Below are 16,527 nucleotides of genomic sequence, written 5' to 3'. Positions count from 1 at the left end.
AGAAAATGTGTCACACATTACAAGTACATGTGATTTCAAACAGCTCTAACATAGAAGTATTAGAAAAATAAACAATGAAATATAATCTCACTAATGAACAGTTGCATACATACAGTTAACAGTGCAGCGTTTAATGGACCAGTTCATGCATGGTGCACAGACAAACATCATAGATTATGTCATCATTATTTCCTGTTTCACAAAACAAACAACTTTTAAGTGCTTTGAGTGCTTTTATATCACTAAACCACTGCGTTGCTGTAAAATGACACTCAGCATAGTAATTATGTGAGAACGGCTATTTTTCTTCAACTGACAGCCAATATCAGCATCCATGCATTAGCAGAGATTATATGCTTCCTGTTTTCTGACAGCAGTGCCTATTCTGAGTGATCCAATCTTCAAGGCTGTGTTTAACGTCATGTTATGCTGAAAAACAGCCTTATGAAGACCAAACAGGTGATGTGATTGGTTTAATTTATTTGTTTGTTTGTCTGGCTTTTTTCTTTACTGCACATATGGCTCAGCCCATCTAAGCAGTGATTCACATATAGATGAGGCATGTCAAACGCATTATACATGGTGGGCCACATGCAGCCCACGTTGATCTTATGTAGTGAAAATGAAACCTGTCGCCTTTCTTTGCTTGCTGGGCTGATTCTGGCCCCCGGGCCTTATGTTTGACACCCCTGTTTTAGAGTATATGAAGATGTAAATTAGATTCTTCAAGGCTGCAAGATCGGGCAAAATTGGACATTTCAAATCATGTCTTAAACAAATACGTATCAAGAGTAAATAGTGCAGATAAGATAATCTCAAAATATCACAAACTAATCTGAATCAAGAGGCTCAATGATTGTGTGCTTTGGAGGGAATTTTCAGCCTTTATTACACATTTCCCACATTAGCTGCGAGAAGGTTTTAATGTAAACAGTTACAGTCAGTGTTTGCATACTGCCTGTGATACAGTGACACTACCGCTACAAAGAACATGAAGGAATTCAGTGACATGTGCTACATTCTTTGCAGAGAAGAAAAGTTTATGCGAGCATACATAAATGAAAATATAAACTTATACCAGTATCGTCATTTTAAGGCTCGACTTTCTACATATACACGTTAAAAAAACAAAACGACAACAGCAAGATGCAGCAATCGTACATTTTTACATGCACGCAAAGGATGGTGTGACACAGAGCGAAGACACTCCACGATACCAATTAATGCCACTACCTAAACATATCATAAATTGCTACCTTTCAGCAGTTTTCAAATACATGCTGTATATTTAATGCCCACTTGTTTGACAGAAGCACATAAAAAAACAATATTGTTCAGAAACTTGGCAAATATTTCTAACAGGAGAAGATGGTCCCAGTTAGGAAATAGGAGATTAAAAATACTGCATAGCTACTGATTAATGCAGAAAAAACACTTTATATAAGGTTTTATTATTATGATACTAAAGAGAATATATTTTTTGTATAGTTGATATATTATTTTAGTCAAATTTGATATATAAAAGAGCCCCTGGAAGATAAACCCTGATACCTGAAGTCGTATAGACTTTTAAAAAAGAGAGACTTTAAAGGCTTCATAAAATATTCATGTGTATATAAATAAATGACTATAAAATGTTCCATTCACGTACATGCTTCATGCAACTATTCACTTTTTTTATAGTAGAAATAGATTTCAGTTTTCATGCTAACACCTGTTTTTTTTTAGTATTAAGTCATAGTTACGATCTCATATTTGTCCTGGACATTGTTCTCCTCTTGTTTTTCAGGTTCAGGGTGGTGCAGCTCAATGAAGATAAGGTAAACACCTGCTCCCACTGCGCCACCCACCATGGGCCCTACCACAGGAATCCACCACCAGCAGCCTCCAGCTCTGCAGACAGGGGACATACGCAGAGATTATGATGTCACAAAAACACAGCCCCAAACGTATCTGGTCTTATTAAGGATTTAAAAATAAAAATTTGCTTATTGCGCAGTCCTAAAAAACAAACAAACTAGGATCATGAAGTAAAAAGTTTACCATACAGAGAGAGGCTGATGTTAGATTCATGCCGAGGAATCACTAACAAGAGTGAAATTCTAATATTTTTATTTAGACTCTAATAAACGGGATAATCATTAAGACAGACAGCTGACGGAAATGTCTTGTTAGGATTTTAAAAAACACTACAAACAATACGAAAATATTACATTTATGTTTTGGTTTCAAAGAGTAGTTTTATGTTGATTTGCTAGAACTGAGCAGGAACCTCCAGTGCTGAAAAATGTAACAAAAACTGTAGTTCCTCCAGTGGCCACTTGAGGCCAGCTCCAAAAGTGAGTTAAAATCATTCTTCTAATGCTCGACATAGCCATCGTCACATCAGGAATAAACAAAGTTATGACCTGATACAAAAATTTTGTTTTTTACAACTCTGACTTCACTTTGAGTTTCAAAGGTTGGTGCCAGTAGAGTATGAGTTACTTCATGGCTAGGTTTGTAGAGTGTGTTGGACAAACAATATGACTAACATTATTGTTAATTATACCTGTAGACTGCCCAAGAAACCTGAGTGCCAGTTTTGAGTTAAATTCTAGTGGTTTTTGTTTTTCAAATTAATGTTACTTAGCCCTAACTAGCAGATATCTCATTCTGTGAAATGCAACTAGCTAGCATTATCTGATAACTTAGATGTAGCTTCTGGGTCCGAAAACAGGAACCAGTACCCTAAACTTGCATTCCTTTTAATGGCCATCAGGGGGCGAAAGCTATGTTTGCAGAATGACTCACAGTCCAATAGATGTCTCTCTACTGGGACCACAGTAAATACTTTACTGTTGAGTTTATGGTCTTTGGAAGTATTTTCTGGTTATACTGTATAAAGCATTGAGTCCATTTTGTAATGTTTTATAACTTTAAGTTTCAGAAAGGAGGATTATCCAGGAAATATTCATTAGCTGGCAACTTAACAACTTATGAGCCAAAAACAAGTCAGCAGCTAATAAGCATATGGCTTCAAAGTCAGACATACCCCTTATTGTCTCATCTCAAAATGGCTCAAAATGGGACTTCATCAGCTCTGTCCATCTTTTACATACAGTCTGTGGCTAAAACCTGAAGAGTCGGTCTCCGTCCTAAGATAATTAAACCTACCTACCACCACCTTCAATGCTCAGTAGGTAACATGTTTTATCCCATTTTATTGATCTAAGGATTTGCAGGTTTATTGGTGATATTGTGGCCGATTAATCTGTCCACATCACAGTGGGTTCATGGATGATACTGCTATGCTAATATAAGCAATTATGGTGTAACTAGCTGCTAGGATTGTCTTTATTTCAGACATAGATGGTGTTTATTACTTGCCTTTGGCTGATGAGTCTCTTGTGTTTGTCCATCTCGCACTGACACATGCTGACACATGTGAGATGGTTTTTTTTGTTGTTGTTTTAACATTTTGAGTTAAAAAAAAAAACCCAAATGGATCAGATGGGAATGAAGATTATAGTCATAATGCCTCAGATAGGCAGATATGCTAGCTATATTTTTGAATCAAAATTGCAACTTGGATGTTGTTTTAAATGCTATAAAAAATAAAAGACTGCAAACATGGCACAAATGCAGCACAATTAATGGTGTATTATTTTTTTTTCTTTTGTATGATCTCTAATTTTATTAATTAATTAGGTAGGTTAATTAGTAGGTTTAAAAGACATATTGTGAACTGCTTCACTAGTCTCTTTGTTTATGTTAGTATCCTCCTACCGGAGACAAGTTATCCCAGATTACAATAAAGACTAAGAAGCTCTGTTTGTTGGACCAGCTGCTTGTGTCCTCATTTTCACTCTGCCCCCCCCCCCGCAAAGACTCTTTTACTTAGAAGAGGGAGTTAGAGTCTTGTGGGTTAATGTAGCAATAGGTGAAAGGGCTTCAATTAAAAGAGCAGGCCTGAAAGTAAACAAGGTCCAGCAGACATTCAGGAAGTAGACTTGAGGAGAGAGGCACCCGGATTATAGACTTTAATCTATGGCCACGGCTAAGATGATCAGGCTGGGAGGCAGACACTCAGTGGGTCACATTGACACCATCAAATGCAAATAGTGAGCGAGAAAAGAAACGGAATATCAGGAAATCCTCAGCCCGACTTCCATTTTTTCTTTTGTTTTACTACATGTTGTCTTTTGTTGCATTTTTTTTCCAACAATATCTTTTTTTTTTTTTTTTTTACATTTTAATGACTTACAAACAGTCCAACATTCTAAATACTACATGAACATACACTCCTCTCAGACAGCAAAAAGAAAACAAAAAAGTCATCAGATTTATCACTCCGTTAAAGGCCTAAATTTATCATTATCCCAAATCAAATGTCATTGCCCTCAGTCCTCGTCCTCCTCAGATAATACAAATCCTTCTACAAAATTCACAAATGGTCTCCACACCTTCTCAAAAACATCCAATTTCCTTTTCAGTATACATGTTATCCGCTCCAATGGCAAAGCCACCATCATTTGTTTTATCCACTGTGTGATACTCGGTTCCCTTGTTCTTTTCCATTTTAGTGCGATTAATCTTTTTGCTTGTAACAAACCCATATCAATAAACATTCTGTCACTTTTTGTGTACTTCATGTTTTCCGGGTACAATCCCAAAATAAGGAAGCCAGGATCCAAAACAACCTCTTTGGATAATATTTGTTTCATAGTTTGTGTTACTGCAACCCAAAAAGAGCCTATCTTCCTGCAATCCCAAATACAATGCCAAAAGTTACCTTTATCTTCATTACATTTATTACAAGTGTCTGGAATATTAGAGTTGTACTTATTTCATTTTTCCGGAGTAACATATATTTGCATTAACCATTTGTATTGCAACAACCTTAGTCTAGAATTAATAGTTTGTTTATGAGCTTTTGCGCAAACCAATGCACATTGTTCCATGGATATGTCCTTCTTTAAATCATTTTTCCAGGCGTTCAACCTTCCCAAAGAATTGTCAGATGTTTTGGACCTAATCTTTTGTTGCATTTTTAATCAGATTTACCACAGTGATACGAACCTCTTCAGTGCATTTCTACCCAGCGAGAAAAGAAACGGAATGTCAGGAAATCCTCAGCCCGACTTCCATTTTTTCTTTTGTTTTGTTGCATTTTTAATCAGATTTACCACAGTGATACAAACCTCTTAAGTGCATTTCTACCCATTAGTATAGAAACATTGCTACACATGAGATATTTACGGCTGTAGTGCAGTAACAGATAACACCAGAACATTTATATTTCTCAGGCTTGTTGAAAAAAAAAAAATCCAAGTCTGCATTTATATGCCCTATATTATTCAGAGAGCACCTGGGTCTTAGTTTGTGCTCAGACACTTTCAGGTCCAGGGGTTAAAGAGATTGGATCAGGGCACAGCCAATGATGATCGGACGCTGAGGGCAAATCCACAAACAAACAGCACAAACGCTTTGTCTTCAGGCAAACTGTACTATTAAACTGTGTTATGTTGCCAACCCAAAATAAACATTTTGAGTTAAAACCCAGCTGGATCAGATGGGAATGAAGATTATAGGCCTAATGCCTCAGAAAACTGCCATCAGTTCTGAGGGGTACTTTTACGAAAGCTTTAGTTTTGATTTGGTACAAAGAATTTGCTTTGGGCAGAGAAACCCAGAGGATACTGTCTTCATAAAAGGGAAACCTGAGGGAGAATGAAGCAACAACTGGAAAAACTAAACATGACCTGGAATATCTGGAAGCTTGAATCCTACAGGAGTTAGTTAAAAAGCCCAACACTGTATATTTGCCAGCAATTGATGAGATCAGCTCCTGAAAATTCTAATACTTCAGCGTTCAACAGCTGATGTGGTTTTCTAATATCACAAAGATTCTGGGGAGAGATCTTCTAAATTAAGAATAAGAATCTGATTCAACACTCGGAGACTGAGATGAGCCATCAGAGGAGTGTTTTCTAACTCTGTTAGGACCAGAAGTCTAAGTGAAGACGGTGTAAATGATAGTCTGTTCAGTGATACTACTTCTTGGGGTCTCTGTCCAATATTTTCACTACAGACATTACCGATTTGTGAATAGTTGGTCAGACAGCTGACACAAAGTTCACTGTTATAAAGCATTCAGGTAATTTACATGTAGCCAGACAGTTCTGTTTGCACTCCAGTCAAAGTCCAAAGTGAAAGTGAGACATGGAGACACACTGAACCCACGTATGTTTGCAACATACTGGAAAAATATAAAAGGTACACTTTGATGACACAGCATCATTTTGATGGTGGTTTGGAGTGGTCAGTACTTCTTGATCTTTCTAAGATTAGTAAGTGGTTAATTTAGGAATCCACATACATATTTATGTGGTCTGAAGGGTGCTAAATACAAAAAAACTGTCTCAATTTCCCAAATTTCCAGATAATTTTTGGTTCCAAGAAGCAAAACATTTCACAGAAATGTCACAACACCTGGATTCTGCAGGTTTCTCTAAACTGTTAGGGTTTCTGTCAACTCTAAATTGCCTGTTTGTCATGGTCCTGGGTCGTGTGACCCAGTGTGTTATGCTTAACCTATTTTGATGTTTATTGTTTGCTTAGGTTCTTTAAGGTAGTCCAGTCCTTTTTGTAATTATGTTACCCTTGCATTACGTCTCCCTTGCCCTTCGTGTGTTTATGTCTGTGTGTCTTGTACTGTCAAGTTCATGCTGTCAGTTATGTCACCTCCCCCTGTACTACGTCTCCCCGGTTCATGTCTCATGTTTCCTGTTTTACTTTGAAGGCCTGCATTCACTGTCTGTGTATTCAGCTCACTCCTCCTGTCCTGTCGTTAAGTTCATGTGTGTCAGCTGCGTTCCCATGTGTGGCCACTTCCCCTGATCATCCCTCATGTGTATTTAGTCTCTGTGTTTCTTACAGTCTGTGTCGCGTCGTCTGTGTTCCCACCCTCCGTGTTTCCATGCCTGGTCTGTTGTCTTCCAAGCCATAGCCTCACCATAGTTTGTTCCCAGTTTAGGTTTTTGTTTAGCCACGCCATCCCTGCTGTATTTGCACACCTTGTTTTCAGCCATAATAAAGGCTCGCCTTCTGTTAAAGCTCACTCCTGTCTGTTCACTTGTGTACGCACCTGGGTCCATTACACGCATTCTCCACTCGGTCCGTCACAGCGGACCGTGACACTGTTGTTTTTCTGTGTCTCTATGTCACGAGTGTGTACCCTGTCAGATGCGGGGAGCTCTGTGTGCAACCTTCATGACCCTTTAAATCACTTCTTAGAGGGAGGAGAGAAATTTTACAGAACATTGCACTGTTGTTAAAAATTCTTTGTTCGAACATTTACATATAGAAAGTATTAAAGCACAACTTTTTTCTTTTTTTCTAATTGCACTGATAACACCCCGCCTGAAACCAGTGGGATGCACCTGACAGTTACAGCTGAGTTTAATATCATCTTCCACATAGAAACGTGTCCTGAGCTCCTGACTGAGTCTTCATTGAGTCAGGACTGACTCACATGGGTAAGAGGGAGTGGGAGCAAAGTTGTCATGCTCTGAGAGTTCAGGATACTTAACGGGTTGGCCTAAATACTGCGTGAGACACCTGCTGGTATTTCAGGATAAATCCACCAGTTTGTTGCGACTGGGGCACAAACAGTCCTAAACTTTAGTTTTAAAATCAGGGAAGTATGAAGTGAAATGTTGTCTGTGCTAAACACAGAGATCGATGATGTATGATTTTCTCCATTCCTCAGTTTTTCCATAAACTTACTTAGAGAATGGATGTGTAACCTCCTTACATTTGCAACGTTTTGCTCTTTGATTATTTTTCTTCATTCTTTATTTTATATACAGATCTTTTAGGTTTACTGGAGGATTTGCTTGGGTTATTAGGGTGTTGGATTGTTAGACGGTGCTTTAGCTTGGCTTGCTTAAAACCGAAGAGAGATCTGTCAATAAAGCCAAAATCAACATATAAATCAACATCATCGTGTCACAGCTTCAAAAATGTTTCCATCCTGCCAATGACGCTATCTTCCATAGCCAACAGTTTGACGATTAGCCGTTTTCGTGGCGATGATTAATTGAACGCTTTTGTAGCAACTTTGAAATAATATTTCTCAACTTGTTAGAATTTCCTTTGGCTCACAGATAGCATGAGGGAATCGGGGTCAAAATGATGTATTTGTTTTTTATAAGGGGTGTTAAATATATTTTTAAGTTAGTGGAGATTAATCAAAGAACCCCACTTTAACTACTGCATATACCGATGGACAGATGGACTTACATGAATGCACATGTGACAGTTAGTTTTCATCTTTTATAGCAGCTGTTACTAGTGATTTAAAATACCCCAAAAAGTGCCATTAATGTAGTAAGTAAGATAAGATAAGATAAGATAAGATAAGATAAGATAAATAGATGCAGCATAACCTAACACTAATAATACTATGCAAAAAATAGACAAAAAATATGTAAGTGTATATTATAATATACATAGTGCAGTGGTTGAGTGTTAATAACAGCAGGTATTGAGTACTGCACACTACATGTGTAGACAAAATAACCCTTTTTGTGATCTTCCAAATCTGATTAAAACCTTTTTGTGGAAAAACACAAAACAGGACCAGCTGAAGGTAAAAAGGAATAAAACTGAGGAACATCCAGTTGTTTCATTTCAGTAACAAAGCGCTGAATATTTTATATCTATCTGCATTGGATTGCCCTCTGCTCCTCGCTCTCATTGAAATATTAATTCAGTTGTCACAGGAGTGAAGATGGTGCAAATGCTGCTCATCATGTGCAATAAGAACAGAAACTCAATAAATGAAATTCTTCCCAAAGTCTCAATAAAATGCACTTAACAGTCGATAACAACCACCTTTTGTTTAAATATCAGACAGCTAAGTTACCTGAAAACTTCCATGCCCCATCCAGCCAAAGCTGTGAAGAAACGGGGGCCAAGGTCTCGAGCCGGGTTGATTGGATAGCCACAGTTCAGACTCATGGACACTCCAATGCCTGCGATGATCAGGCCAATACTCAGAGGCTCCATGCCCTTTGGAGCGCCGATATTCTTCCTGTCAGTGATAGCCAGGATGCATATGACCAGTGCAGCGGTTGCAATTACCTTAAACAATAAAAAATAAGGCAGTTAGCACAACTCTGAACATATTTGCTATAGTTGCTGCTGCAGCTGCTGCAGTGTTTGAAGGACTTCACTGTACATTAAATATATTCCATAATGAGATAATAACAGGAATATTATTTGATGATTATTTGATGTTAGTTTATTTAATATCATGTTTATCAACAATATAAGCATATTATGACACACTTATTGTTAAAACATCTCTAAAACAGTGAACATGTCAGTTAATTTGGAAATGTTATTATACTTTTGCATACCCATGTTACAGTAGTGTTTGTGCTGTTGGCAAACTGACATACTGTATCTCATTTAGAAAATAATAAGTAGGGTTGGTGGGTCTTTTTTTTACTCCAGATTATCTTTAACCATGTCATGTCTTTTTTGGGCGCACTGCAATGATGAGGTTCTCCTCTATCACATAAATGCCATTGTTAGGTGGTTGCCAGGCAACATGATGGCATCATGATATATGATAGTATTCAAATTTTAAACTAAATGAACATAACTGCTGTGAAATTTTGTATACAGTGTTACAGGCCTGGATAATTTGCTTGGGGTTGCTTGGCAACATGATGGTGATGATGATGTCATGTCTGATATAGATAAGAACCTTCAGCCGCCTGAAATGTACCTTTGTATCCCTGATCATGGAGGAGGAGTTTGCGGACAAAAAGGTTTGGTGTATTATAATAAAATGTCTTATATATAATTTTTTCTTTTTTGGATTATTAATTTTATATAAAAGAAATTAATATTTTGTAAGGTTATAATTCACATTGATTCAATAACATGTTTTGTTTTGTCTTTTTAGGCTTATCAGGCCATTTATATAGCTTGTAAAGGTCTATCAAATGTTATGCTTTTACTAAAAGGGTAAGTCTGGCCAAGCTCTTTTACCTCAATTATATATCTAAAGCTCAATGTATTACGGTAGGTTTCATAAACACACATGATTTGAAAATATATTTGCTTTCTGCTCTTACTTGTGTATGCATGTAGTCCCAAACTCAGGGCACTTCTACTTCTACATCCACAATATACTGTGATCAACTGACAAAAATATGTAAAGGAGTGTAAAAGTCATTAAGATCTAAATTACAAAATATAAGTGACAGGTCTAAAGGCCCACCTGATCACCAAGCCCGTTTAGGACAGACAGATGTTTTGAAGGATAGCTTGCAAATATGGTGGCTGTGGCATTTTCACCTGTAACAATAAATTCTCCTTTGGTAAAGTCCATCAAAGCATCTGCAAAAGAAATGTTTATAAAATTACTGCCATGAAGCTCATCTAATATTTAAAAAAGAATTCAGGCATTAAAACAGTATCAACTATAATAATGAGAAGCATCATTGTTTCAGCTCTTTAACATGTACATCTGGTTTGTGATTATTGTTATTGTTGGATGGTTATTCCGGGTTTCCTCAGAAAAATCCTGCCTTTTGGTACTGGCGAAATTTACACCCACCATAATACAATCCATAGACAGCACATGATCCAACAAAAGCCCCCAGGAATTGTGCTGCCACGTATATGGGGAACTTCTTTAGAGGCAGCTTCCCCAGGATCAGCATGGCCAGAGAGACTGCCGGGTTCACATGGGCTCCTGGAACAATGCAACAATGCATTAGGAACATAGCATTGCAGCATTTACAAGTCAAAGATGAGAAACAATAGTAATCAACAATGATTTTATGACACAAAAAAGCTTTGGCAAAAATTAAGACCTGTTTTCTATGATGAATGATGGCCACACAGTTCTCAAAGCCCTATAACCTCAAACACTGAATTTATCACTCTGAATACTTTGCACTGAGCATGAGACTCTTATATTACACCTAGGCTCACTGTAAGGCTGTTTTTTTAAAAAATAATCAAAGAAGATCCAGCATGGCTACAGACGTCATTAACTTCTTTATTCCATAGTCTTCTTCCTTGTTAAGCTACATCAGGCCTTTCTCCCCTCCCCCACATCATGAAATATTCCCCTAGACCTGCAAACAAACTTAGATTTGTGAAATTGACGGAGTTACCCTTTAAACGATAATTATCAAATGTTGATTGACAAATTAATTGACTAACCATTTAAGCTCTAAATCAGATGTCAAACATCTGAGACCAAAGAGGAGGACTTGGCCAGGCATTTAAAAGTCTCTTATGTCTTACCAGATGAGGTGAAACCAGTGTGCAGTAGATTAAAACACTTAGTGACGTCCTGTCTGATCATTTCATGCTTGTGATCAAACCCTCTGCTAACAATCTTCAGGATACTTTCAAACAAAGGGCACCGGGTTTGTGTGCCTTCAGAGTCAATACTTTTTCTTCTGCATTGTCCTGAAGAGGCGTGTTTGAACACATTCCAGCCAATTGTTATTGGGCTGTGATGGCAGTGTGGGGTCATTTATTTAACACTCTGGGTTCTTGGCTTTGACCTAGATGTGGTAACACCACTGGGGGTATCGGCCATGCGCCCATTGTTAATCTCCCCATCCTGTTCACAAACACAGACCACGACAACCAGCCAGACCTGCCTGTCTGAATTGCATCTGACATAATCTGCCTGAATCTGCTTAAGGCACACGTAGGCTGCGGGTCATTAGAGTGACCATGATGTGTCACACTTACCGTGCACTGTCATCTAAAATCTCAGACTACAAAGTGAAAACAATTGTGTTTTCTTCTCCTATGGAGCCTCCCTGCCAGGGGAGCCTAGAAAGCCAGGCTTGCCACACCTGACTCCCCTCCTCTCCAGAGACCCATGCCCCAGTAAAGCTCATTAGTCCAATACCTATGATCATCTTCAGAGATGTCGTTGGACAGAAGATTCCCACTGAGCCGTGGACCCCAGGGCTGAATGGCTCAGTCATGCAGCAAAAGCTCTTCATATATTAACCTTGCTGTCCTCAAGTTTTTCAGCGACTCTTCTGAAGCTTTAAACTATTCTTATTAATCATGTCGCGCAAGTAAAACTGAACCATGAGTCTCAGTGCTCACAGCAATCATCCCTAACAGCAAAAAAAAAAAAAAAAAGGAATGGAAATAGGTGGAAAAAAGTAAAGAAAAGGCAGGAAAAATTCAACCACATTATGGGTGTTGAGCTTGCGTAGTTAACCAAATACTAAGACCTTTAACGAAGTACAGCCTACATGACATTAATATTTATATATATATATATTTATATTTATAAATTCTTTTAATGTCGCAGGCCACATACAACATACATGGGATCTTAAGTGGGCCATATTGGACCAGTAAAACTATGTGATAAGTGTGTGAAATTACAGACAAACTTCTGGTTGTTCATTACTCAGACTGTCCTGTAATTATGAAATATAAAGTTTTTAATTCACTGAAAATTTCAATGTTTTGTTTGCTTTTGTAACTGTGAAGTCACTGTAAAGTAAAACCAAGCAAACAAAAAATCAGTTTTTATGGCAGATGGTGAAAAAACATGTACTTTTTAATCATTTGATTGTTTAACCATAAATTGCTTTGGTTCGGGCCAGATTGGAGTCTTTGCTGGGCCGATTCTGGCCCCCAGGCCGTATGTTTGGCTTCCTTGATTTAGCGTAAATTGGATATTTCAGTCTTTGATTCTTAAAAAATAATAATAATTTTTTAAAAATGAATTCACTTATTATACTATGTTTGTTTGTTTTTTGTTTTTAAAAACCCAAATTTTATTTATGAAACTCTGTCTTCTCCAAAGCCAAAAACAAACTCTGAAGCCTGCAAAGAATTGCACACGTAACCCTCATGAAACAGCAAATATTCACTTTTAAACAAAGGTGCTGGTAAGCTCATGTTACCACTGAACTTGCCGCTTCCCCTTACTTCAGATACATTAAACTTTTCTTTTCAGCGGTGACTAAGCCTTCAGATGCCACAGCATTTATATAATCTCTTATTTCAGCCTTGAAGCTTTTTCCCCTTCAAATACTGATGAAATGTCCATACATCTCATGGAGTCTGCACAATGCAACCCTTGACACACTGGATACTGTAATCACTGATTAATGGACGCTCACTTTGGCTCAGACAGCCTGTGAGAAGCACCGTGACATTTAACAACTATCCCCTTCTATCCCTGTCATTGCTGGCAAAGCCGAGCAGGGTCTGCTTAATCCTCAAGGAATGCACCCGATAAAGTCCCATTGGTGCAAAATTTCCAGACTTAGACCATTCAGACTACTATTAAACAGAAATGTAGCCCATTAGAGAGGATAATTAAATAATGGCAGTAATTTAGTGTCACAAGGATCATAAAAATATAAACTTTACATTAAGACCTGTGTGTTATCATTTAAACACAGAGAAAAGTCATCTGGAGCAGAGTGACCTTCATTACCAGCCTAGTTTTGTTTTCCAGGGTGAATTATTAATTAACGTTAAGTATTTTATATAAGAAAACAACTGAATTAGTGAGGGAAAACAATGTGACAACAAATTGAAACTAGCATTTTTATCATGTGCCTGCAGGTAGACCCTAAACACATAGTTATTACACAATTATGTGTCTGTATTGTGGGAATGTGTCCTTTCCTTTGTTACTTTTGTTACTTTTAAACTCAGTATTTTGGCTGTTTTTAACATTTGAGTGACCAAAACAATCGATTCATCTGCTAACAATCTGATATTCAAATTGTTAGTTGCTTAAAAAAAGGGGCGACATAATTAACGCGAGGGGAACTTTTACCTGACACTCCCCCTGCAATATAGACGGCCATCATGACTCCAAGAGTGAAACCAATGTGGACGCTCAATATGTCACCGAGACCTGCTCTGCTCAGGACCATCTGGGCCACCGAACCACATCCAAAGAGCTGGAACACAAACAAGAACAGAAACGTAAACAGCAGAGGCAGAGAGGCTCACTGTGTTTAATTTAATTGGTCCAATTATACCCACCATTAACACTAGCCCCCTTTGACCACCATCTGCAGCAATTAGTACAATTTGTAGCTGGAAACAGTAATGAGTCCCCCACTTAATTAGGTAAAGGGTGTGGGTGATTTAAAGGCAAATAAAAAAGGAAACTGTTGATGGTGTGTCACAGGCTTTGGAGGTCGGGGTGGACAGGTGGATAGAGGAACATAACTGTAAAGCAGGCCACCGCTTGAATGAATGAAAACACCAGGGTGGGAAATAAACACACTTCCTATTCCTGCTATAATTTAAGTCCATGTTCAGCCCCCCCCCATGTGACATAAGAATTATGATGAAATAACATATTTGCAAATTTTCAAATTTGTAGAGCGATGCCTTTGCTTGCCTGAAGAGAAACATTCCCTAAATCAGAAACATTTTGTTGTGATTTTTACAGTCTGTCAGCAGCAAATCAAAGCTGAGCACATGAAAGACAAAGATATTTTCAAGATATATAGTCTGTTAATAGACTCATGACAGACAGCAGTTACAGTCCCTGGAGACCCAGTTTGACACCTTATTATCATAGGCTGCTGGCTCGCAGCTTTAAAGCGTCTATTTAAGCTGGATGACAGGTGCAGAGGGAGGTACTCACTATCAGGAAAAATATCCCCAGAAACTCCGCCAGGAACTCCTTAAAGATGTCTCGCCTCAGGCCAAGTTTCTCCTTCATCTTCCTCCTGTATTCGTTTTCCATTTTCCCCTGCGGCTTCCTTCTTGATGTCTTCCTTGTGACACAACAAACAGCTAACAGCTCTGATGGAGTCTCCGTGAAACACTGGCGGTGTAGGTTGTCGCCTCCCACTCGGTGCGCTCGGACCGCGCAGGCTGACAGCGATGTTAAGCTTTCTCAATCCGTTTCCCTTGGTGACCACAAGAGGTCTACTTCTACTTCAACAGGGTTTTTTTTTCAGCTGCTTTCACTGAATTTTCAAATCTCACTTGAAGTTGTAAAAACAAAAAATGAAATGCTTCCTGTGCACAACACCAAGAGCACCAGCGCACATTTTTTAACACAGCTAAGCCAATGTGACATCACCTGCCTACCACCTGAACGGTTACTAAATTGTAATGGGCTAGTTTTACAGCACAAAATATGCTGGGGTTATTTATTGTGCAAGTCACCACGACGGCCGAAATCTGTCGATCCTGCAGGTGTAAGTCACACGAGAATGTGGATTGTAAAACAAATTTAGCCACGGCGAGAGGAGGTCAGGCACAACGATGCACGGGCGTGCAGACGATGGTTGCAACATGCAAGCCAGTTATTCCCAAGTTACGCTGCAAAGGGATGCAATAAGTGCAAGAATTTCTGGGAAAAGGAGCGACATGATGAGATTCCCAGCAACATTTTGTTGCTATATGCACACGTAGGCCAATGCTTTCTTTCTACCACACGTTTTTGGGCACTGACGGTCTGTGTGTTTTGTTCAGTGCTGGGTACAAATGTATTTGTTCTTTATATTTTCCCCTTGTTTTTGCTCAATATTGTATGTGTTACGTGATCATCGCAGGGCAGTTGATTTCCCCTCACGTGTTAGCGCTCTTTTGCTTTACAAGTTATAGGTTGAACCATGTGCTCAGCATCGGAATTAAACACACAACAGCGGCCAGTTATCTTTCCTCTTAGAGATTTAGAACCACAGCACATCCAGTGTCAGTGAAAACATGTCGGGCCACTTTTCAGAAATTATCATAAGTCACTTGTAGCACATTCAGTGACGCAAATTATGAATTTTGGCACAAAGAGTCTGAGCCAGTTACGGCATTTTGCAGCTTAAATAAAGATTTCTACTGCATGTATAGACGGTACTAAGCAACTGATCTTATGTGAAGAGAACTTTAAAGTTTTAATTTGAAATATACAAAAGGCAAAAAATGCTAAATATGCTCCTCAAATAACATAACATTTTATACTTAAGTTCCATGGGAAATGTGACCTAAAAGCACACATATTTTACTTTACACCCATACAATTTCAAAGGTGCAACAGTTCTAAAAAAATCTCTTATTTTAATGAGCTCTAGCTGAGGGATTTACTTATAAGTACATTTAAATATAACCCTATAAAACGGATTTTTCTATTGGGCGTTTAGAGGATTTTTTAAAAGCCCAAACAGACTAGTTTTATTTATTTTATTTTTTTTGAAAGACTTTCGGGTCTGAAGTTACATTTAAAAAACATTATGTGTGTGTATTTTAACAGAACGTGATAGGAATTACAGGCTTCTCTATTTGGTGCTCGAGCAGCCGCCTTACATCAACATATGTTAAACCTTTAAATAACAAGCAGCTTTGTCTCGGTTTAAACCATAAAATCAAATTATTTATGCAAAGTAGACGAACTAGTGCACATGGGGAGTTAGAGTTAAGATATTTACAAATGTGTGCGCCATCAAATAACCAAATAAAACTGAGAATAGTTTAAAAATTAAAATATTAAAAAATATG

At 38.1% G+C, this 16,527-nt stretch overlaps 1 protein-coding gene across 1 annotated transcript; it reads right to left on the bottom strand.

The window, feature by feature from the left end:
- Positions 1 to 110: 110 nt before the first annotated feature.
- On the bottom strand, positions 111 to 14,900 carry aqp9b (aquaporin 9b). The gene is made up of 6 exons (XM_085269515.1): positions 14,672 to 14,900; positions 13,847 to 13,973; positions 10,619 to 10,756; positions 10,280 to 10,398; positions 8,912 to 9,129; positions 111 to 1,893 (listed from the first exon to the last, which is right to left on the bottom strand). The coding sequence occupies exons 1-6, from the start codon at positions 14,771 to 14,773 to the stop codon at positions 1,731 to 1,733; spliced, it is 867 nt and encodes a 288-aa protein (XP_085125641.1). The 5' UTR covers positions 14,774 to 14,900; the 3' UTR covers positions 111 to 1,730.
- Between the last annotated feature and the right edge of the window lie 1,627 nt (positions 14,901 to 16,527).

The sequence above is a fragment of the Mchenga conophoros genome, linkage group LG1, assembly GCF_057382185.1.
Source record: "Mchenga conophoros isolate Kocher_MC1m ecotype Shallow Benthic linkage group LG1, M_conophoros_male_GT1.1, whole genome shotgun sequence".
NCBI classification, from domain to species: Eukaryota; Metazoa; Chordata; class Actinopteri; order Cichliformes; family Cichlidae; genus Mchenga; species Mchenga conophoros.
The sequence above is the reverse complement of the archived record's forward strand: the minus strand, read 5'-3'. Positions and strand labels throughout refer to the sequence as shown.

Coding starts and splice junctions, on each gene's coding strand:
- aqp9b (XM_085269515.1), bottom strand. CDS start 14,773: ATGGAAAACGAATACAGGAGGAAGATGAAGGAGAAACTTGGCCTGAGG. Junction 13,974..14,671: donor TGGGGATATTTTTCCTGATA/GTGAGTACCTCC, acceptor TTTGTGTTCCAG/CTCTTTGGATGTGGTTCGGT. Junction 1,894..8,911: donor TGGGGCATGGAAGTTTTCAG/GTAACTTAGCTG, acceptor CCCTGTCTGCAG/AGCTGGAGGCTGCTGGTGGT.